Below are 22,659 nucleotides of genomic sequence, written 5' to 3'. Positions count from 1 at the left end.
GAAGCATCGGCCCGGCCAGCAGGGGAGCCGTGAGCCACCTCACCCTTACCCCACAGTGCTCCTCCTTCTGCCAGCCTGGCCCGGGGTCCCTGATCTCCCCAGGAAGGGCCCCAGCCTGCAGGGGAGCCGGACTCCAACCTAGGCAGGCCCCCAGTTCTTGCCAGGCACAGCCGCCCGGCTCCAGGGTGGGTGGATGGCGAGGTGAGGCTAACCGAGGGGGGCCGGTGGGGAGACGGGGCCCCTCGGGAGGAAGAGCAGGGCCCCGCCGGGCACAGCCAGGAGCCCCGCGCATGCACCGCTCGCAGCCCGGGGTGCCCGGGGCCGACCTGGCGGGGCGCCCACCTTATATATACACTTGTGGAAGTCGCTGAGGACGCCCTTGTCCTCCTCCTCCTCCTTCACCACCTCCTTTTCCTGAGCAAAGAGTCGCCGGCGGCCCGTCTTCGGCGGGGCCTGCCCCGCCCCCTTGGGCTTGCTGCGGAAGCCGTTGCGGGGCGCCACGCCGTGGATGAGCCCATTCTTGGGCTCGAAGCGGGGCAGCGGGTGGAACTGGTGGGGGTCGTGCTCCGTGTGGCCCTCCAGGGGCCCCTTCCGCCGCTCCAGGCTCTCCTTCTCCAGGAGCACCTCCTTCTCGAGCCGCCGGTGCTCCTCGGGGGACAGCGAGTCGTAGGAGAGCAGGTACTGGCAGTAGGCCTCCTGCAGCTTGGCCAGGCGGTCCTGGGCCGTGCGCGGGATGCGCAGCATGTCGGCCAGCTTGTTCCACTTCTTGAGGTCCGTCACCTGCTGCATGCCGCCCATCTCGTTGATCAGCCGGAAAAAGCAGGCCAGGTCGAGCTCACATCCTCCTGGGGCGGGGGACGGAGAAGATGAGGGGGTGAGGGGTGTCAGCCTGGGGGAGGCCTCCCCTCCGCCCCCTCACCCCCACCCCAGCACAGGTCTCCGGCAGTGGGAGAGGCACCGACGGTGGGCACGGGGACAGCACCCCGAGGGGCTCCACAAGACAGTGCTCAGGCTACCAGCCCCCGGGTGCACCCGGCATGTCTCATTTCTGCACCCTCTCCCCTCTGGCCGCTGGGTGCTGGTCAGGGGGCGTCCATGCCTCTCGTCTGTCGTTCCTTTCACCCAGAAGGCTGTGCCGGACCGTCTCCCCCCACCCCTGGCCCACAGAACCACAGCCGCCACTTCCAAGCACCCGAGAGGCCTGCTGGGCGGCCACGGAGGCAGGCCTAGAACTGGGGGTGAGGTGCCGATCCGTGGAAGGTGGCTGCGATCCAGTGACACCAGTACCAGGAGGGGAGCACCCCAGGCGCCTGGAGGGCTGGGGCTCAGAGGGCGTGTCGCACACCCACTGACTGTGGCCTCTGTGGGGCCCCGTGTGTGCGCATATAATTGTGTATGCACATGCTGGTGGGCCCCGTGTGTACCCGAGTGTGCTAATCTTCTCATGTGAGGGATGCGTGTGTGCACGGGTGGCAAAGTCTCCGCGTGTGCACAGATGTGCTCGCGGTGGCCTGTATGTGTACACACAAGTGCCCGCTTGCTTGTGGCTCGTGTGTGCATGCGAGCAGATGGGTGCATGCGTGTACGCATCTGCTCGCCTGTGGCCCAGGAAGCAGCCACGGTGGAGGGGCTTTTGTATCACAGTCCAGATCCCTGGCCACTCCCGGCTCCAGGCCAGCACTGCAAAACGGAGTCCAGGGAGAGCATGGCTGCACACCGGGCTGCCCAGACACCCCTCGTGCGTCCTGTTAACCCCCATGACCCAGCAGGACACCCAGACAGATGATGTCACCTCACGGCCTCCTCTCCTGCACCTGTAGCCTGCTCAGTGCCAGGTCCCCTTGGGCGGGGTCTGGGGAACATCGGGCCACTCCCCTGGGACCTTTCTCCTCTCACTCCCCCACTCCCCACAGATGCACAGGGCTAAGGGGGGACCAGGGACATCGGGGCTGGCCTGTACTACTGACCCCAAGCACCCAGCACAGTGCCCATCCATAGGCCCTCCCTGAAGCCACCTGCCCAGCGCTGTCCACAGGGCCACAGAAGCGGCTCGTCGGCTCGGCCTCAGGAGCTCCGTGGCTCCTGTCCCTTCCCAGAGTGTCCCAGGCACCACTGGTACGTGGTGGCATGTGAGGGAACAGCTGAACCCTGGGCAAGGCCCCAGGGTTCTCCCCCAGACAGTCACTTTGGGCGAGCACAGCGTCCTGCAAATGGGCTCAGGGGGTCCTGCACGGAGCGGCTCTGGCTGCAGGGTGGGGGGAGTCTGGAGGGGGTACTAAAACACCCCGGGACCCACTGAAGCTCTGGGCAAGGGCGGGGAGCCCCCCAGAGTAGCATCCGGAAAAGCGACGCGCTGCCGCGCACATCAGCCAAGGAAGGGCAGGCAAGCGTCCAGGCCCCTACTGACGTCCCAACAGGCGGGAAGCGGGGGACCTGGACTGGGCGATTAAGGGGGTGACCGAGGAGAGACCAGGGGGTGGGGCATGGGCAGGAGAAAGGCCCCGGGGCCACCGCGTGAGGCCGGCTGGGGTGGGGTGGGACCTCACCGATGAGCGGGAGCTCGTCCATGGTGATGCCCTGAGATCTGAGGTGCTTCTTGATGCAGGCCAGCCGCTGCACGTTGGGGCCCCAGCGCCGGCCCAGCTTGTGGATGTGCTGGATCTGCGTGACGAAGCGCATCTCGTCGTTGAGCTTGCACTCGGGGCGCCAGTCGGGCGGCGGGATCACCCTGCACATGCCGAACTTCTCCACCTGAGCGCGCACCGACTCGATGTAGACGAGGGGGTCGTGGAACTCCTTGGCCGAGGGCCGCAGCACGGGGATCTCGGCCATGGGCGCCCAGCCCGCCCGGCCGCCCGCCTTCTCGGTCTTGGCCGGCGCCTCGTGCGGCTTGTGCAAGGGCTCCGGTTGCGAGGTAGAACGATTTTCACAGGGGGCGCCGGCCGCCGGCCCGTGTGCTTGTCTGCCGGCCGTGCTCTTGGCGGCCGTGGCCGTGGCCCGCTTGGGCCGGCTCCGTTCCGAGCTCCGCTCAGCCGCTTCCTTCTTCCCATGGCCGCTCAGGGGGGTTTTCTCCGGGGCTGGGGCCGCCGCCGCCGAGGATGCCGCCGAGGCTGCCGCTGCCGCCGCCGCCGGAGCCGCCGCCTTCCTGCCAGGGGCTTCGGCGGGGCTGGCCGCCCCTTTCATCTTCTTGGGGGGCGACTGCGGCTTCTCGGCCTGCTGCTGGGCCTCTTCCAGTCTCCGCTTGGAATTGCGCAGCCCCTCCCGCAGCTGCCGCCCCCCCACCTCCTTAGTGCATGACTTTGGGTTCAACCTGCCGCTGACCTTGAGGCCGTTGACGGCGGGCCCGGCGGCCTTGGACGCCCCCCCGAGGGATAGCACCTGTTTTCGGGTTTTTGCATTGCTACTTTCAGTTTTCCCTGAGATTGTGTGGTTGACAGCGGAACTGGGCTTGTGGTGAGTGGGTTTGGTTTCCTTGACCAGTTCTCTCTTGGCTTTGGTGTATGTGACAGTCCCCTTGGTCACCGTGGCCGTGTACTTCACAGTTTTGGACGGTGAAGGTCTGACTTCGCGTATCTTTTTGGCACTGGTTGCGTTTGTACCCAGAGATGACATTCGAGTGACTCCGTTTACCTTAGAGACCTGGGGGGTGGCAGAGGAGGAAAGCGGAGTGAGTGTCTGCATGGCACGTCCCGTCCCTCCCCGGCGACCCGGCTGCCTGGCGTCTGATCCCGCTGTGAAACCCCGCGTGATGCCAAGCTCCGCTCCTTGCCGTGGGGGGAGCGAGGGAGCAGCCCTGTGAAGTCCAGCACCCACACTCGCTCCCAGTTCTGCGGCAGTCGCTGCTCCAAATCCCCCTCAGGTGGCAGCTGATACCCTGCCCGGGCCTGAACCAAGAAGAGCAAAGGTACAGCCACACGCAGCCCAGAGCAGCCCCCAGAGTGTCGCCCACGGGATTCCTGGATGCACCTGAGGCCTTGCCCATGCCATGGTACAGATCAGCTATGGCGTAGGTGGTAGACAGGATATAGTGTGCATGGTGCAGACAGGACGTGGCATACGTGGTATAGAACAGACATGGTGCACGTGGCACAGATTGTTAGGGAACATGTATAGACTAGATGTGGTACAGACCAAACATGGCCTGCGTGGTACAGACTGGACATAGCAAACATGATAGACCAGACATGGTGAACATGGTGCAGGCTGAATGTGGCCTGCATGGGACAGACTAGACGTGGCCTACGTGGTACAGACCAGATGTGGTGTTATGTGGTACAGACAGGACATGGCATACATGTGGTAGACTGGACATGATGTACGTGGTACAGAATGGAAGTGGTGAAGCTGGTACAGACCAGATGTGGCGTACGTGGTAGAGGTAGACTGGATATGGCATACATGTTATAGACTGGATGTGGCCTACATGGTACAGACCAGATGTGGTGTTATGTGGTACAGACAGGACATGGCATACATGTGGTAGACTGGACATGATGTACGTGGTACAGAACGGAAGTGGTGAAGTTGGTACAGACCAGACGTGGCGTACGTGGTAGAGGTAGACTGGATATGGCATATATGTTATAGACTGGATGTGGCCTACATGGTACAGACCAGATGTGGCGTGCACCGTGCAGACTGGACGTGGCCTACATGGTTCAAACCAGATGCAGTGTCTGTGTGATACAGACCAGACGTGACATATATGGTACCGACCGGACGTGGCGTACGTGGTACAGACTGGATGTAGTGACACTGAGAAGCCACTTCACTTGGAACGTGGACAGTGGGAGTGGGGCTGACAGGAGCCAGCCGGGTGCCAAGTTCCGGACAGAACTTAGGCTGCGGTGGGAGGAGCTGCTGGTTCTCAGCTGAAGTCGCCTCAAGTAGGATTGGGGGAGGGGGCCTGGTGGACTGGGGGGGAAGGGGCCTGCTGCTGAGTTGGGTGAGGAACCCAAACCTCTCAGCTGCCACTGTTCTTCCGAACACCTCGGGGCAGGAAACAGGGTGGCACCAGCACCAGCAGACCCTGCGAGCTCAGACAGGGTTCCTCCGTGGGGGAGGGGAAGCCCACCCCAACCCCGGCTCAGCCCCCCGCATAGCCTCAGGGATTATCTCTGGGGGAGCAGGGTGGATGCTCTCCGACTCCGGGAGAGACCCCTGATATGCCCAGCTGTGTCCATCAGGGGTTCTCAAACCTGGGACCCCCAGGAACCCTGCCAGAGCTACCGAGTAACCCCCCACCTCCATAGTCCAAATCCCCCACTCTGACTTCATGGAAGAGGGCAGGGGAAGAAGTGGGGGGGGGGGTAGGGGAGGAGAGGGAGAAGGGACGTAGGATGGCTGGGCGGCTCAGTGGCCAGGCCGCTCTGCCTCTGGCACCTGGGGGAGGGGGGTGGCGACCCTGAGTTCCAGGGGGAGCCCATGACCTGCCGCTGCGCCCCCAGCCTCCCAGGTGGGACAGGACACTGTCTCGCGGCACCTTCTGGGAGACGCCAACCCCTGCTCAGTGGGATGAGCTGTCCCTTCTGTCCCCTCATGCTGCCACAGTGCTCTCTGGGGCTGCCACGCCGGCGCCCACACAGGGCCAGTCCTGTGCCACGACCCTCAGGCAACGCCCCGAGATTCCGTAGTCTGGGCTGGAAGGGGCTCCTTTTGCCTCCTGCCTCCCCCTTCCTGGTACCCAGCTGACGGCACTCACGGGGACCCCCATCCCGTGTGCTGCCTTGGGGCCCCACAGAAGCCACGTCTTGGGCACGGGCAGACCAGCTGCACCCCATGTTTAACTGGGACCAAAGGTGACGAAGGACAGAAGAGTCGGACCCGACACCGCCGGAGCCACCAGACCCACAGGAGCTCCAGTGGCCGCGTGCCAGGGGCCTGCCCAGCCCGGCCTGAGACAGGGGTCACCCCCAGACACACCCGGAGTCAGCGGCATCCCTGTGGCCCAGCAACTCACCAGCTTTCCTCCCGTGCCGCCTCCATGAGGTGCCAAGGGGATGGGGGGATTTCTGACTCGTGTCCAAATTTGTTCCTCTGGGGTACTCAGGTTACCCCTGGAGGTTTTTGAGCTCCCGCCCCATGTCCCGACCCCCACCCCACCTTGTGTCTCATCCCGTCTCTGTTCCAGGAATGCAGCCGCCACGCCCTTGGGTCCCACTAGAGGGAGCCTGTGAGTCGGATGCTGGCTGTCTCCTGAGGCAGCCGGAGGAAGCCCCCGCCCCTGGGTTCGAGAAAGGGAGACTCAGGCCCCAAGTTGTGGTGAGCAGTGCCCTCACCCACCCACTCACACAGGCGCCCAGGGCACCCATGACCCCACCCTGTGGAGGGGGCGAGCTCATGGCCACCTCCTGCGTCCAAGGTGTCACGGGCTTACACAGCCGGACACTGAGCGGTCGAACCACAGCCAGCCACGACTGGTGGGCATTTATCACCTGTGCGTTCCTAGCTGGCAGCGTGTGGACCAGCCGCCCCAAGGAGCTGCTCGCATCCGGTCCTCGAGGCCTGTGGCAGAGGCTGAGCCTCACATGCTTCTGGGATAGGAGTGGGGGGGTGTAGGGGTGGGCACCTCTAGGTGCAAGCTGGCCTGCTGAGGCCTCTAAATGAGTTGCTGCGGGGCTGGAGCGATAGCACAGCGGGGAGGGCGTTTGCCTTGCACGTAGCCAACCCAGGTTTGAGTCCTAGCATCCCATATGGTCCCCCGAGAAATGCCAGGTGTAATTCCTGGGTGCACGAGGCAGGAGTAACCCCTGTGTATCGCCAGGTGTGACAAGAAAAGAAAAGAAAAGAAAAGAAAAGAAAAGAAAAGAAAAGAAAAGAAAAAAGAAAAGCACCGCCATGGGGAAGCTTTTCTCCAGGAGCAGAATTGTAGCCTACCTCGGATCCCAAGCTAGAGACACCCTCCCCACATCAGCTTTGTACCCAGCATGGCCAGAACACACGTCCACCCCAGCGGCTAAACCTGCGAGCGTCTCTGGTTTCACGTCACCCCGACAGCCCCGGGGAAAGCTGGGTCATGCCATCAGGCTCTTTCGGTCACTGCGGGCAATGCCAGGCAGTGTTAAAGGCAGGAAGGGAAGAGGTTTGGGGGGGCAACGGGGAGGCACGAGCCCCCCACGGACCGCCACTCTCGCCGTTCCTTTCAGCTGACCCAGAGCCCGTCTGCCCTCTGGGCCTGTTTCTCATGCGGCTGAAATCATGAACGGGTGGGTTCTAACCCTGTGCATGAGCAAGTTCAAAGGACATTGGCGCTTTGTACCCCGGGCTCGATTTTCTAGCTAGGGACTTGACTAAGGGGCGGGGTGTGACGGTCTCACAGCCACAATTTCAGCCCTCATGTATCGTCCCCGAGAGAGGTCACGGGCGAGACTGGTCCCTGTAAGGGCTCGGGCCCTACAAAGTTCAAACAGCTCAAAGCCCCAGCTGGATCAAGGGGCTGAGTTGGCGGGGGAGGGAGAGAAGGAGAGAGAGAGAGAGAGAGAGAGAGAGAGAGAGAGAGAAGGAGAGAGAGTGTGTGTATGCACAGCGGGAGTGTGTGTACAGCTGGATGGTGTGTGAGTATGTGCACAGACGTGTGTGTGTGTGTGTGTGTGTGTGTGTGTCTGTCTGTCTGTGAGATTCTGGGAACATTCCAGGGACTTCGGCACCAAGTCGGAGGTGAGTTTAGAGTCACTCTGGTCAGCTTTGTGGATCCAGCCTCACCGGGTCAGCGAGAGGAGGGGATGGGCTGTGTGGTCACGGTTTCGCTCCCACCCCTGCCAGCATCCGACACCCTCTGAAGTCAACACACCTGGGGCCAGTCCTGTCCCCATGTCTGTCAACCCAGCAGTGGCTGGATAGACATGGTGGTGTCCCTCACATAGGGAGCCCAGAGACCATGCCTCCTGGGCCCCATGACCAGGCCCAGGGCTTGCGGGAGCATCAATGACTCGCGGGAGGCAGAGGTGCCAGAACCCAGCATTGCGGCTAGCACCTGCCCACCTCCTGACGGGGTCTGGGCTGAGGGCAGCAGCCTGCGCTGCACCCCGGGCCCACTCACACTGGGCCCTTTGCCACGGTCCCGGCAAAAAACCTCGGGGTCTGGTGAGGACAGCCTCACCCCAAATGCTGACGGCAAGGACCCTGCGGCCAGCCCACGGCCCTGAGTCACAGTTGGAGATGAACGGCCAGTGAGGTCTGACCGTGCACACGCAGGCTGGGGTGAGGAGCTACAGGTCGGGGTCCCTGAAACCCCAGTTCTCTCCTGAGCCCTCATCACCGCAGGGCTCAGCCCTCGGATGGGAAAGACCAGAGGCCAGCACCGGCAGAGCCCAGCATGGCCGGGGCTATCTACGGAGGCAGTGTGGGGATCAGAGGGACCCCCAGGGGCTGTGGAGGGGGGGGGGGGATGTGAGTGGGGGCAGTCTAAGACATGCACGTGCAGATGTATGCGGTGCTTGGGTGTCAGCAGGATGTATGCAGAGTATATGTAGGGAGGCTGTGAGGTCTACGTGGGTTTGTATGGGTGTGTGTGTGTGGGGGGGGTGTATGCGGGTGCATGGGGAAAATGTAGGGCACGTGAGGTATATGCGGAGGCATGTGGGGTGTATACGGGTATGTGTGGGGCATACGCAAGTGCATCTGTGGTGTATGTGGGAGCCTGTGGGGACATGTATGCTGTATGTAGCTGCATGGGGTATATGCGGGGCATCTATGGGGTGTATGTGGGTGCAAGTGTGGTGTATGCAGGGGTAGATGTGGGGTGTGTGTGGAGTCCATGTGGCTGTATGCAGGAGCATGTGTGGTGTATGTGGGTGCATGGGGTATATGTGGGGTGTATGTGGATGCATGTGTGGTATACACGGGTACACAGAGTGTACACGGGACATACGTGGAGGGGGTGTGGGTGTATGTAGATGCATGTGTGGTGTATGTGGGCACATGGTGTGGGGGTGGGTATATGTGGCGTGTGGGGAGGGAGGGCCTGGTGTGCACAGCCTCAGGGCAGGGGTCCACCTGCCCCTGAGAAGGCCTCTCCCATTGCGGGCAGGGCCTCTCCTGTCACATGAGAAATCCCAGGAGTGGACAGACCACCCTGATAGCCCCCCACACTGTGCTTCCCCACCCCAACCCCGGCCTCCAGACTCGTCTACACCAGGTACTGGGGGTGAGATGCCAAGGGAAGGAGGCAGCCTCCCCGGGTGCTGCCAACAGTAAGGGCCAACCGGCCATGGGCAGAACGGTGGAACGGGCATCCCGGCAGAGCCTGTGGGCAGCTTGGGATCTCCCCCCACAAACGCAGGTACCTGTTTCCGTAAGTCCTGAGCCGACCGGTGCAGAGGGGGGTGGTGGTGGTTAGCAGCGGGCCCCTTGGCCAAGGAGCCCGTGGAGGGCGCCGCTGGGGGGTGGTGGGCGGGAGCCTGCTCCCTCCGGCCGTCAGCCCGCTGGTCACTGTGCTTCTCCTTCCCGGGAGTGGCCTCCTTGCTCTTGTGTTTCTGAACAGGTTCCTTCTCCCGCGATGATCTGCTGGAACCATTGAACACTGGAAGGAAGGAGAAAAGGGAGAACCAGGTCACGCCACCTCATGGCCTGTCGGTGTGGCGACCAGGACAGTGGCAGCCTGGACACCAGCAAGCCTCGTCTCGCCTCCTGGGCGCAATCTGGGGACAGTCCATAACACGCCATCAGAAACTGAGGGTCACCTGCTTGGGGTTGAAATGATTGATGGAACTATGGAAACAACAACAACAACAAAACATCTCCAACCAAAATGCAAATCAAAGTAATACTGAGATCACCTCTTACACCAGTAAGAATGGCAGAGACAGAAAAGTCTAGAAACAGCCGGTACTGGCGGGGTTGTGGCAAGAAAGGCATCCTTCCCAGGACGGCTGCCGTCGTCTCCGGAAGGTCATATGGAGATCTCTCGGAAGAATGGGAATTGCACTTCCATGTGAGTGAGTCACACCATGCCTTGGCATCCACCCCCCAAGCACAAAAACCTTCATTCGAAAGGATGTATGTCCACCTTTGTTCACTGCAGCACTTGGTACAAACAGCCGAGAGGCTGAAACAACCCAAATGCCCAATGATGAGTGGACCAAGTTGTATGGAATACTATGCAACACAATGGAGTGGTGTGCAATGTAATGGAGTACTATGCAGCCTTAAGAAAGAATCATGCAATTTGCCACAACGTGGATAGAACTAGAGGATATCGTGCCGAGTGAAGTCAGTGAGAAGAACAGGGCCGGATAGTGCTCTCTCCTGTGTGGGACGGGACTTACAGATACACAGTGAGGTTGCAACCGAGGGCAAAGACAACACAATTCATTTACAAAACTGGATTTTCCTTTTTGTGTGGGGGGTTGAGTGGGTAGTGTCTGAGAGGAGGAGGGGTACTGGGGTCCTTGGAGGAGGGAGGCAGATACACTGGGGAGGGGTGTGGTGCTGGAATTACATGCATGGGAAATCGCTGTTCAAAGTATTGTAGATGTGGGGCTGGAGTGATAGCACAGCGGGTAGGGCATTTGCCTTGCAAGCAGCCGACCCAGGTTCAATTCCCAGCATCCCCTTTGGTCCCCTGAGCACGGCCAGGGGTAATTTCTAAGTGCAGAGTCAGGAGTAACCCCTGTGCATTGCTGGGCATAACCCAAAAAGCCCAAAAAAAAGTATTATAGATGATGGAAAAGAAGTCATTACAAGAAAAAAACTCCAACCTCCCTCCTTGCAGAAAAACAAACCACAAACCAGAAGGTAGCAGCCAACAGAGTAGGGTTCACGTGAGCACAGAGGGACATGCAGATAACACGAAAGCACCTCCGGAGAATATCTGGCACACAGAGAACACCGGAACCCTCAGAGAACACCTGAAACCTTCAGAGAACACGGCAGCACCTCCAGAGAACACCCAGCACCTCCAGAGAGAACACCCGGCACCCCCAGAGAACACCCGGCACCCTCAGAGAACACCTGGCACCCCCAGAGAACACTTGGCACCCCCAAAGAACACCCGGCACCTCCACCAGACCGCAGCTCCAGCAAGGGTCTGGCCTTGCACCTGCAAGCTGGCCTGGCCCATCCCCACACATATCCCCCTCCAACACCCAGGGTGCCCCTTTCACCTCACCCCCTCAGGGAGCTCAGATGAGAAGATGGGGTTGGGGGCTTCTGTGGCACAAACAAGGACTTGGGGTTGGAGCAATAGCACAGCAGTAAGGGCGCTTGCCTTGCATGTGGCCCACCCAGGTTCGCTTCCTGGCATCCCATATGGTCCTCTGAGCACCACCAGGAGTGATTCCTTAGTGCAGAGCCAGGAGTAAACCCTGAGCATTACCATGCGCGGCCCAAAAACAAAACAACAACAACAAATAGATATGAAAACTGAGTCTGGTCACCAAAATTTCTCCTGATAGCCTGATCTACACTCATGTTCCGTGATGCAGGAAGGACTGTGCCAATCAAAACAGGATATGGAGTCCGGGCTAAAAAGGTTCCACTGGATACCCTCAGTTTCAGAGAAAATGGAGTTTCAAGTGGTTGGTATTTATTCTGTAAGTAACTACGCAGTCAGGGACCATCCATCATACCCACGCTGGCAGAATCTGTGCTGGCGTTCGAGACAAATGAAAAGCACCGTCGGTGAGAAGTCATACTTCACCGTGATTAAAAACCAAGCCGAAAGACATGAATCTCGGCAATTCCTGACTGCTCGCCGCTCTCCTAAGCAAATGAACGCAGCTCCTGGACTGAAACACGGCACAGGAAACTGTCTTGGAAGGAAAAAGAAAATCTGACATATTCCGGGGTCAGATACGGCTTGGTGATAAAGCATATGCCTTGCATGCATAAGGCTTGGGTTCTTAAAAAACTCAGGTATGCGGGTTTTGGGTTCTGTGACCTGAATCTCCAGGCTCTCACAGACTCGGGGATGGGTGACCTCCTCCCATCCCCCCGCTCTTCTTGGAGCCTGGCAGTCACACCCACAAACTGCCTCTGGCAAACTGTGCCATATATGCTCAATAACGGGCCATGACCCAGAGACTTGCAAGTAAATCTTGGAAGAGATAGACAGACTGCAGAGATGCCTCTGGACCCCAAAGTCACCAACCAGTTAAAATTTTAATTATTTAAAATTTCAGAATTCCTGTAGCAACATCTCATACTCTACACCACTGATATAGGAGTAGAACACATTGTAAGGTAGAAGGCAACGAACCTCAATTAAAAAGAAAATACTGAACACAAGGCTCAGCCTGTAACAACAACATGTTAGTAAGCTCTTACACAAGAGCTCAATGGCTTTAGGGTGAGATACAACAATCTTCACACACTTTCTTCTAAGGAAACCTTTCTGGATCACTTTTAGAGAATTATTCCTCACAATCAACGCAAAATAAATTATTTAGGGCTTGTTCTTGGGGCAGGCTTGGGTGATGGTTAGGAAAATTCAAAAAGAACGGTGGTGTGATGGTGTTGAGATTGATGTTGGAATATTGAATGTAATAAATTGTGAACAACCTTATAAAAATTTTAAAAAATTAAAAAAAAAAGAAGACCTGGGTTCACTTGCCAGCACGACTAAATTAAGAACACTCAGGCTCCATGCTTCGGTACTGCTCTAAGGAGGTGTCAGCTCTGGAATCACACCCACTGTAGCACTGTCCTCCCGTTGTTCATCGATTTGTTCGAGCGGGCCCAGTAACGTCTCCATCATGAGACTTGTTGTTACTGTGTTTGGCATATCAAGTACATCATGGGTAGCTTGTCAGGCTCTCCGAGAGGGGTGGAGCAATCAAACTCAGGTTGGTCACATGGGCCGCGTGCAAGGCAAATGCTCTATCCGCTGTGCTATCGCTCCAGCCATTTATCTTTTGAAAGGAGGCATTATTTTGAATTTCCCCGGCTTTAATATGGCAGATTTCAACAAAGATAAGCTACACCAAGGAGCCGGTCCCTGAGTAACGCTTCCGAGCAGGTCGGAGGAGGAAGATCGAGGCTGCAGCCGCTAGATGGGGCCGTCCTTAGCTGCACCTAGTTTCTCTGAGGCTTAAGAACTTGAATTTGCCCATCCAGACAAATGCCCCCCAAAGGAGAGGCTCTGAGAAGGAGCTTTCCGGAATCTGGGTCAACCTATCTGACAGGGGGCTGACTGACGGCCTCCAAACCTTCCTTCCCCGTCGCCAGTGAGACCAAACACTGGGTGCCTAACGGGGCCTTGGCGACACCCCCTGTCAGGGCTCCGTGGCTAGCCAGCAGGGTGATTTCTGCGACCGGAAGCAGCCAGACCGTTAGCAGAAGGACCTGGCTCCAGAACGAAAGGCTCAACTCTTTGCTTCTCTCCCCGTGCAGACTCTTCAGCGGACTCTGCTCTGCCACGACCAGCACCAAGTCAAGTGCTCAGGGCAATGCTCGGGCAAGCAAAGGCCCCCGTCCCTGTCTGCCTGGCACTGTATGCCTACCCCCCCATCATTTCACTGTCATGAGACCTGCAGGATTCTGGATTCTAAGTGGGTGAGCCCCAAGTCGTTCACAGAACACCCGGGACATCCTTAAGAATAGCACTTTACACAGACGCCTGCTCTCACGGACCATGGGAAGAGGGTGTGGGGACAGTACAGTACAGGTTCCATCTGCATCCCAGACATCCTAAGCACCTTCGGCTGTAGCCCCCAAACAAAAACCAAATAAACAAAAACAAGGGGGGGGGGGGGGGGGACGACATTTTCCAAAATGTCAAATGCCCAGGAATCAAGACCTCCCTGCAAACCAAGAGATGTTTCGGGAACAACCCCAGGGGGCCAGGCTCTCTCTGTGGGACAGCACTGACACCGGGCAGGCAGAGCGAGCCCCCAAGTCAAGTCATGTGCCCAGTGGGAAGAAAGGGGGCGGGGGGGTGGATCAGGAGTCGGCAGACAAGGTATATTTTGTACACAACAGCTCATTAATTTTGAGTATTGTGGGAACCTGCCAGTTTTAACCCTCCAAGTAATTACATTTTGTCTTAATTTACAAGATTCTCTCGGAGAGAAGGGGGGTAAGGGGGCGGGAATTACTCTCACAGAGAAGACTAAGCCCTGTGAACACAGAGGAGAGGGGAAAAAAAGTTAGATGCACGAATCACCTCGGTGCTCTGTCCCCAATTAAGAGGAATAATTGGACCCGTTTCTTTAAGGGGGGGAGCGTTTATCACGGTAAACCAGATTAGGAAACTGTATTGTACTCAGGTACAAATAGCTCTGCGTTAATGAGCAAAGACAAACGTATTGATTTGGATTCGCAAACTTTGAAAGTTAAATGGCCTAGAGACCCGTGTTTCCACACCAGGGCAAGCACAATCTTTAAACCCGAAGCGCTTAGGGTCGTTCTGTGGCGGAGCTCTGCTCTGATTGAGGGATGAAAAGGAAAGGAGTCAGACGAGCTACTTTAGACACTTCTAGCATAACCAGTGTCTGGTTCTGGAAGTAGGGACGGATATGCAGGTGCAGGAGAGGCTGCCTGGGGAGGTTGAGATTCTTGGGGAGACCCCGCGAGGCACCCCACTGAGCCCGTCAGAAGGTCTGTCTCGAAACGTTCGCTCTAGGAGCTGGAGCGATAATACAGCGAGTAGGGCGCTTGTCTTGGACACCGCCAACCTGGGTTGGATCCTGGGCACCCCACCTGGTCCCTGAGAGAAGTGACTCTGGAGCACAGAGCCAGAAGTAAGCCCTGTGGCCCAAGAACAAAACACGGGACGGGGTGGGGGAAGGCCCCTTGCTCCAGCCCCAGCCTCCTGGAGGGAACGGAGGCGAGGGGAAGTTAGCTTTTGATTTGACTTCCCAGATCCCCAATTCCTCCATTCCTCCCCCCCGATGGCACACCAGCTGCCTCCCCTTATTGGCTCTGCAGAAAATTGCCAAGGCAGTTAATATAAAACCTGTCAAATGCTTTGTGCTCTTTAGAAAATGAAGCCATGCAAATCTAAGAAAGAAGATGGATTGGGGGGGGGGGGGGGGAGGGGCGGAGACTGAGGGGGTGGGGCGTCACATCTGGCTGTGCTTAGGGATCATTTCTGGCCCTGTGATCAGGGGATCACATGTGGTGCTGGGACTCAAACCTGAATTGGCCCCATGCGAGGAAAGTACCTTATCGCTGTACTATCTTTCCAGACCCAGTTGATCTCTCTTAAAAGGAGAGGCATGGGGCTGGAGCGATAGCACAGAGGGGAGGGCATTTACCTTGCATGCAGCCAACCCGGGTTCTACCTCCAGCACCCCATTATGGTCCCTTAGCGCTGCCCAGGAGAAATTCCTGAGGGCAGAGTCAGGAGTGCCCCGGGTGTAGCCCAACGCTGCCCCTCCCTGTGGTGACAGATGAGAGAAAAATCACACAGCCAGGCCACTGCAGAGAGCTGGGCCCACAGGCCTCCCAGCACCTACAAAGAACAAGGACAGAAGAGAAAAATGAACAGAAGATCTCAAAACTGGATTCACCTGGCCACATGGCTTCAAATCAGACTTGCTTCCTGTCCCACCCCAAAACAAATGGAGGGGATGGGAAAGAGAAAAAACTAAGAGAGAGAGAGAGAGAGAAGACTCGGTGGAAAGGGAACAGAATGCACTGCAACACGGCAGAGAGACGCACGCCAAGTTTCTGATCTCTCGCCAGATATTTAAATGTAAGCTGCATGTCAGTACAAGGCATCCGGACTTGGGGAAGACAGACTCCATCAACGGGCTGGCACGCCGTCCCAGGCACTGTACAAAAGCCGCACTTGCTCCCTGGAGCCAGTTCAACTGGGAGTCACGATTGTCTGAAAACAATGGAGCGTCTGCCAACCGGTGCCAACGGTTCTCAGGGATTTCAAAGCCGCCGGGGTGAGCGCTGTAACCTGGGGTGCCCTCGGCCAAAGCAGCTCCCCTGATTCGGGGCAGACCAGGGAGAGCCGCAGGAGGTGGTGGGCAATCGCCGAAGCCCCCGGAGCACCTGGGATCCAGGAGATGGAGGGGCAAGTGCCAGTGGCCAAGCTGGAGAGGCCAGCGGGCGAGGTCCTCTGGAATAGCTGAATCCTCTCCTCCTCGGATGCTACAGACGCAAACAGGTGCTAGAAATCTATTAAAAGGGGCTGGAGTGGGCGCAGTGGGTAGGGCGTTTGCCTTGCACGTGGCCAACCCGGTTTCGATTCCCAGCATCCCATATGGTCCCCCGAGTATCGCCAGGAGTAACCCCTGTGCATCACCTGGTGTGACCCAAAAAGGAAAAAAATTAAAAAATTAAAAAAAAAAAAAAGAAGAAATCTATTAACAGAATTTCGAGGAATCAATAGACTGGTGGGGCCTGGGCCTACTCCTGGCTCTGTACTCAGGAGGGATCCATGAGTCATAACAGGGTCAGCGACATGCAAGGCCAGTGCCAGGCCCCTGTCCTGCTGAGCTATCTCTCCTTTTTGTTCTTGCTTTTGGGGCCATACCTGATGGTGCTCAGGGCTGACTCCTGGCCTAGTAATCAGGGAGCACCCAAGACCGAACCAGTTTTGGCGACAGGCAAGGCAAGAACCTTCCCTTCTGTACTAACTCCCCGGCTATGAATAGAATTAAAAAAAAAAAAAAAGTAAACAGAATCTCCTTTTTTTTCTAGGTAAGGACTTGAATTCTCTAAGCCCTCCCATCCAAGTATTAACAAGGCCCAGGAACTACAGCGATAGAGCTCGGGCATTTGCCTTGCACACGGTCAACCCAGATTCAATTCCCAGTATCCCGTATCATCCCCCACACTGCCAGGCGTAATTCTTGAGTACAGAGCCAAGAGTAACCCCTGTGTATCGCCGGATGTGACCCAAAGAGAAAGAAAAAAAAAAAAGTAAGAGACTAAAACCATAATAAGCCCCAACACTGCCTGGCTTCTGGGATCAGATGAGACGAGTGTGTTCAGCGTGATATGGCTGGGGATGGGATTCTCTGAAGTCTGGACAGTAGTTACCTGCAACTGTCCCAAACCAGATCTTCGGATATCGAGAAGATGTGAAGAAACTTGCACTGCCAATGACAAGGCGGAGGAAGAGCCACGGAAATGAGTTTCCTAATGTACGCGCCAAATAGCTTGTGATATTATGGTATAAAAGGGTACGCGGCCTTCCTACGAATAAAGGTCAAGACAACAGAAAGACCCATTCATCACGATGAAGGTTTTTTGTCACTGAAAAATGGCTTTTCGGGCCCGGGGGGCCCCAGAGGAGTTGAGAGGGAGGAAAGGCTGGGTGGGGATGGGGAGGGAGCCACACGTGTAAGGCCCAAGGCAGGTGCCTTCTCCCACGTGCCGAGAGGCAGGGGACCCGGAGAGGAGGGGCCGGGCAAACGGTCCTGGGGGACAGCAGGCAGACAGGCTAGACAGATTTCATACTCGATCAGTCTCGAAAAACAAAACACAGGCGTGTGGGCGAGCCTCGGGAGGGCCCATGCGTTAGCGCTGGAGGGATAAATGAAGTGTTTCATCACCGGGGACTTCATAAAGCCCCGGCATTCCAGGAAGATAAATTCCACAAGGCCCATCCCCGGGTGGGGGGCAGCCCGGGAAAGGATTTCTGGCCCACCTGTGGGTCTGCACAGGGAATCAAGTCATCCCGAGCACAACGAGGGAAGAGGGACCTTGGAAATGGGCGTGAGATTAAAACGGAAAGGCACGCGGGGGGGTGGAGGGGGGTGTGTGTGGGGGGGGGGTGTTCCAAGCTTCTCCAAGTAATTCCAACCAAACCTGCACCTACAGGCAAAATCTCTGAAACACACCCTAAAGTCATTGGGAAGAGGATGGCTTTCAAAGGAGAGAGTGACACCCCCATACACACCTTCAAGACAGGCTGAAACTAGGAACTAGGGGGCATGAGTAGCACCAGTTTAAAATGGGCATGACATAGACCTGCGTCAGACCATGTGGCTAGAACAATGGGTGGAAGGTTCTGGAACCCAAGGCATTCTAGTATCTTCAGAACCCCAGACAGAGAGCCTGGCCTGGAGAAATCCCTAAGGGACTGCCTTCAGGCTAAGTGTCTGTCAGTCTGTCTGTCTGAGAGACTCCGTCCTCATCGTTACTCGCTCTCCACTCTGGGCAAAGTCCTGGACTGAGCTGCAAGAGCCCAGTGAACCCCGCCATTAGGACGATGGAGCTAAGATGGGGCATCTCTGCGTTGGCTCGCACTGAGGTTGGGGGGTGGGCGAGTACCTGGCCACGGACACGTAAAGGAGGAGGCTTCTGGTGATGCTGGGACCTCCGGCCATAGCTGTCCAGCCACTGCCCACACTGCCAACTGCGGCCTCTTAGAAAGTCTGTGGGGGGGGGAACACCCTTCAACGGTCAACCGAGCACACTAATAACCACCACTGAAACCTACGTTCAGGGACTCGCTTATCAAAGCAGTCCGAGGCTTCAGATCCTTGAACCAGTGACCGTGCTCTCCTCTGGCTATGAGGTGTCTTACCATGGAGACACTCATTCAGGCCGGCAACGACTCAACGAAAGAGGCACGAATGATCAGAATAGTTCTATTGTTTCCTCTTGAAAACAAAGGACGGGAAGATTAGCGCCAAGGTGCCACAGAAGCTAAGAGTCAGCAGCAGATGCGGAGGAACTGCTATGCGGAGTGGCCCCACTGAGGTCGTGGCGGGCAGAGCCCGAATCCACAGGCGTTGCGGTTACAGAGACGTACCCTCAGCCCAAGGCTCTGGTGGTTCACTTGCCTCCACAGGGGAAAAGGAGAGCTGCCAGAAATGTACAAAGCCGGGGTGAAGAAGGGATCTTGTGAAAATGACAAAGGGGGGGGAAAAAACTCTCAGAGGGCACCTCCTCCTTGCCGAGGCTTTGGTGAGGGACCCACCTGCCCCAACAGCCCCTCCATGGCCCGGAGGGGTGGGCGCACCTCGAATGAAGGCCACCAGGGGGCAGAAATGCCCTGAACTCAGCCAAAGGGTCGCTTACTGGCTTCACACAAGATGCCCCTGGGGTGACTCCGGAAGCAGTGAAATCATTCCCGCTGGAGGCCAATGGCAGACTGTTGGAAAAGGCTTCTGAGAAACGTCCCTTTTTAGGAAAAGATGTGTCGGGAGAAGAACAAGTCCCCCGTCCCAACCCCACCGCCCCCCCCCCCCCCCCCCCCCCCGCCCCGTGACGGCCAACCACCCTGAGAAGATCATACAGCGCTTGCTTGGCTGGGACGAGCAATGAACTCTCTCCAAGGTGGCTCTGCTAAGGCGACAGAAACCTGCCCACAGGGACAGCGCCCTGAGTCCAATTCATTCCGAATGAAACGTGCTGATTCCTCTCCTCCACCTCGCGTACCCCAACTGGGGAGGGGAGAAAATAAGCACTTATACAAACCTTAAAAAAAAATTGCTGGGGCCGTAGCGATAGCACAGCGGGTAGGGCATTTGCCTTGCACGCAGCCAACCCGGGTTCTATTCCCAGCATCCCATATGGTCCCCCGAGCACCACCAGGAGTAATTCCTGAGTGCATGAGCCAGGAGGTACCCCTGTGCATCGCCAGCTGTGACCCAAAAAGCAATACATACATACATACATACATAAATAAATTGCAAGGGGGTTAGAGGGTCATGGGAGGGAGCCTGGGGCCACTGGTGCTGGGAAGTGCACAGTGGTGGAGGGATGGAGGGATGGGCATTGGGATACTGTATGACTAAAATCCAATGATGAGCAGAAGGGTCTAACCCACAGTGATTCAACACAAAAGTTAAAAACAAAAAATGGATCCAAAAAATTCAAAGAGTCATTTCAATTATCAACTGGTAATGTAAACACCCAGAGAAGCGTGTTTTGATTGCGCTGTTCTGGTTCCAAACAGCGATTACCTAACTGCCGGGATCATCTGAGGTTCTGTGTATCTGTGGGTTTTCTGCTAACTCCAAGTGCTATCAAAATAAAAACAGCTGTGCTAACCGCGGAGGAGAACGCATGGCACCCTGCCCGTGTTGTCTGGGGGAGGCCAGGGGGGCTGGAGCCCCCAAACCAGAGCTAACGGAGAACATCCGCACCGCCTGCAGCAGACACTGCGCCCAGGCCCAGGTGTCAACAGCGCACACAAGGCCCCATCAGGTGGACAGGAGCAGCGTCGGTTGAAGATGACCTCCAGGGACACCCCCGGACCCCATACGGCCTTTCCTGGCTTATGTGCTGGGAAGAAGTGCCCACCACAAAGCAGGACTTTAGGAGTCTGAGTTCTAGCCCAAGACGGTGCCTCCTTGGACATGATTTTTTTTAGGGGGGGAGGGTGGCGGACAGACAACCCGCAGTGCTCAGGGCTTACTCCTGCCTCACTGGCTCTGCACTCAGAGATCACTTCTGGTAGGGTTTGGGGGACTATCTGGGGTGCCGGAGGGCCAAGGTTGGCGTGGGCAAGGCAAATGCCTTGCCACTAAGCTACTGCTCTGGCCTCAGAAAATACAGGAGCACCCCGCTGGCCAGAGGGATGCCCTCGAAGCGGGAGCAAGCAGCGCGCTCCTCTGGCCCGCGAGAAAGTCGCCACTGCCCTCTCCCAGGTCTTCCCGGCAGAAAACCTCTCTGGAAGTTCGCGCCTCTCTTGCCCAGACCAGAAGAGGCAAGGAGGGCGGAGGTCACAGCGAAGGTAAAGAGAACCACCAGGAATAATTTCTAAGTGCTGGATCGGGAGTAACCCCTGAGCATCTCCAAGCGTGGCCCCAAAAGTCCAAACAAGTAAATACATAAATAAATAAAAGTGGATCACAAGTGTTTCACAAACTTTTTCACCTCACCCACCTCCCCACCCCACCCCACCCCACCCCTCACCGTGAGCCCCAGCCAGCGGTGCTCAGGGATTCTGCTTGGTTCAACACTCGGGAATCGCTTCTGGCCAGACTCAGGGACCCACAGTGGGTGCCGGGATCAAGCCCAGGTCCCTGTACTGTCTCTCTGGCCCCAGCTTTGCAGACTTCTTAGCTGTCCCCGATCAGAGGTGACCAGGAGCCTCCACTGAATCCCAGTATCTGCAGCAATGAACACAGCCCCCGGGGCCTAACTGTGCTCGAGCTGACCGACCAAGCTCGCTTGTCCCGAGCGGTATGGGTGAGTCTCTGTTCTGAGAGCCCGACCCTCGACAAGCATCCAGATGTCACTCTTAGCAGCTGGTGGCCCCCGCCTCCTCCTTCCTCCTCCCCCTCCTTCAGAGGTCACAGCTCCCCCTGAAGCCTCTCGCTCTCTCCCATGCCCACCCCTTGCCCACCGTGCACCTACCATGCCCATTGTGAACATGTTTGTGGGTTTTTCCTTTCCTGGGGGTTGACTGGCATGAAGATGAAGCATTGTTGGTGGCAGTTTTGACGTCTTCCGTCTCATCATCTTCCTCCTCGACATCCTCCTCATCCTGAGAGCTTCCGAAATAGACCATGCTGTTGGGCAGCGCGGGAGAACCTGCGGGTAGGGGAGAGAGAGGCGTTGTCAGCGCGGCCCTGGGACCATTAATGTTGGACCCTCGACGCCCCTGATGAGAAGAGAGAGCTGGGCGAGTCAGCGCGACTGCTATTATTCATTTACTTTACAAGTATCTCCCCTCCCCTCCCCTCCCTGGAAGCAGAACTCCATCTGTGTGCATGGAACAGATTGTAAGCAAAATCCCCCAGCAGGGGACGATCCCGATCCCCAGATCTCACAAATCAAAACCACTGCAAACCTGACCGGCTCTTGGGCGGGTGCGGGACAGGGCCAGACCACAGAGAATGAACTGAGCGAGGCAGACAAACGAACCAACAAAACCGTCTACCCAGAGTGTCAAGGAAGAAAAGAGGGTTCTGGACTCAACTTCCTAGATGAAAAATGTAAACTTGAGCAAATGGATTTTAAAATAAAGACCATCTGTAAGAAGCTAATGGTGAAACCAGAACAGAACACTTCCTTTGGGAAGCTAAGTGCATTCAAAGGGGAGGGATGGAACTTTGACAAGATCATCAGGTCAACAGCAAACGAATGAAAATAAGTTCTGGCATAATAGTAGCTAAAGGTGTGTTTAGGAGAGTAATAAACCAGACCAACCGGACTTACACAGTGAATAAGGCATTTGCATTGCATGCAGCCAACGCAGGTTGGGTTATCAGCACCAGCTATGGTCCCCCAAGTCTGCCAGGAGTGACCCCTGAGCACTGTCCAGTGTGGCCCAAAAGTCAAACACCAGAAACAATCCCCCATAGGAGAACAAGCATCCCTGAATTCTCTTACAGCTTGACATCCTAACTGCCCCAAATGCTTGCATTTCTGCATTTAAGCTAAGGCAATAATATCATAAATAAATTTAAGAAGGGTGGGCCAAGGGAGGGGGGCAGTCTGTGGAGGGTCTGTTGTCTGAACGGGACACACAGGAAACCCTATCTTGGGTACTAACATACCCAGTGCCTCAAGAAAGATAAACTTCTTATAATAGTTCTTTCCTACTAAACGATGACAGCCCAAAAGGATATTGCCCAACCAACTGGTGCAGTGTATTGGAAGCAGAAAGGGGTGAAACTCAAAGAAAATCCCTTACGATCACTTTCGGCCACCTCAATCTTCCCTCCCCGACCCCCTTTAAGTCTTTTCGGGGAAGTTTTGATCACCTGGCGTGAGGGTGGTCACCTCTTCTTCTTGTCCACTTTCCTGCAAATGAACGAACTCTAACCTCATCAATGGACACTAAAGCCCTAATCGTCTCTC

The 22,659-nt window shown here is 56.8% G+C and overlaps 1 protein-coding gene across 2 annotated transcripts in view; it reads right to left on the bottom strand.

Moving 5' to 3' along the window:
• JARID2 (jumonji and AT-rich interaction domain containing 2) overlaps positions 1–22,659 on the bottom strand; it is a 233,881-nt gene that overhangs the window by 8,378 nt on the left and 202,844 nt on the right. For both annotated transcript variants that reach the window (XM_056132267.1, XM_056132268.1), the window contains 4 exons: positions 21,211–21,387; positions 9,285–9,520; positions 2,547–3,639; positions 343–845 (listed from right to left, as the gene is read on the bottom strand). In XM_056132267.1, coding sequence (XP_055988242.1) covers positions 343–845; positions 2,547–3,639; positions 9,285–9,520; positions 21,211–21,387 — 2,009 coding nt within the window. The remainder of the gene's footprint in view (positions 1–342; positions 846–2,546; positions 3,640–9,284; positions 9,521–21,210; positions 21,388–22,659) is intronic.

Source organism: Sorex fumeus, unplaced genomic scaffold (genome assembly GCF_029834395.1).
Source record: "Sorex fumeus unplaced genomic scaffold, SorFum_2.1 ptg000094l, whole genome shotgun sequence".
In the NCBI taxonomy this organism is placed as follows: domain Eukaryota; kingdom Metazoa; phylum Chordata; class Mammalia; order Eulipotyphla; family Soricidae; genus Sorex; species Sorex fumeus.
The sequence above is the reverse complement of the archived record's forward strand: the minus strand, read 5'-3'. Positions and strand labels throughout refer to the sequence as shown.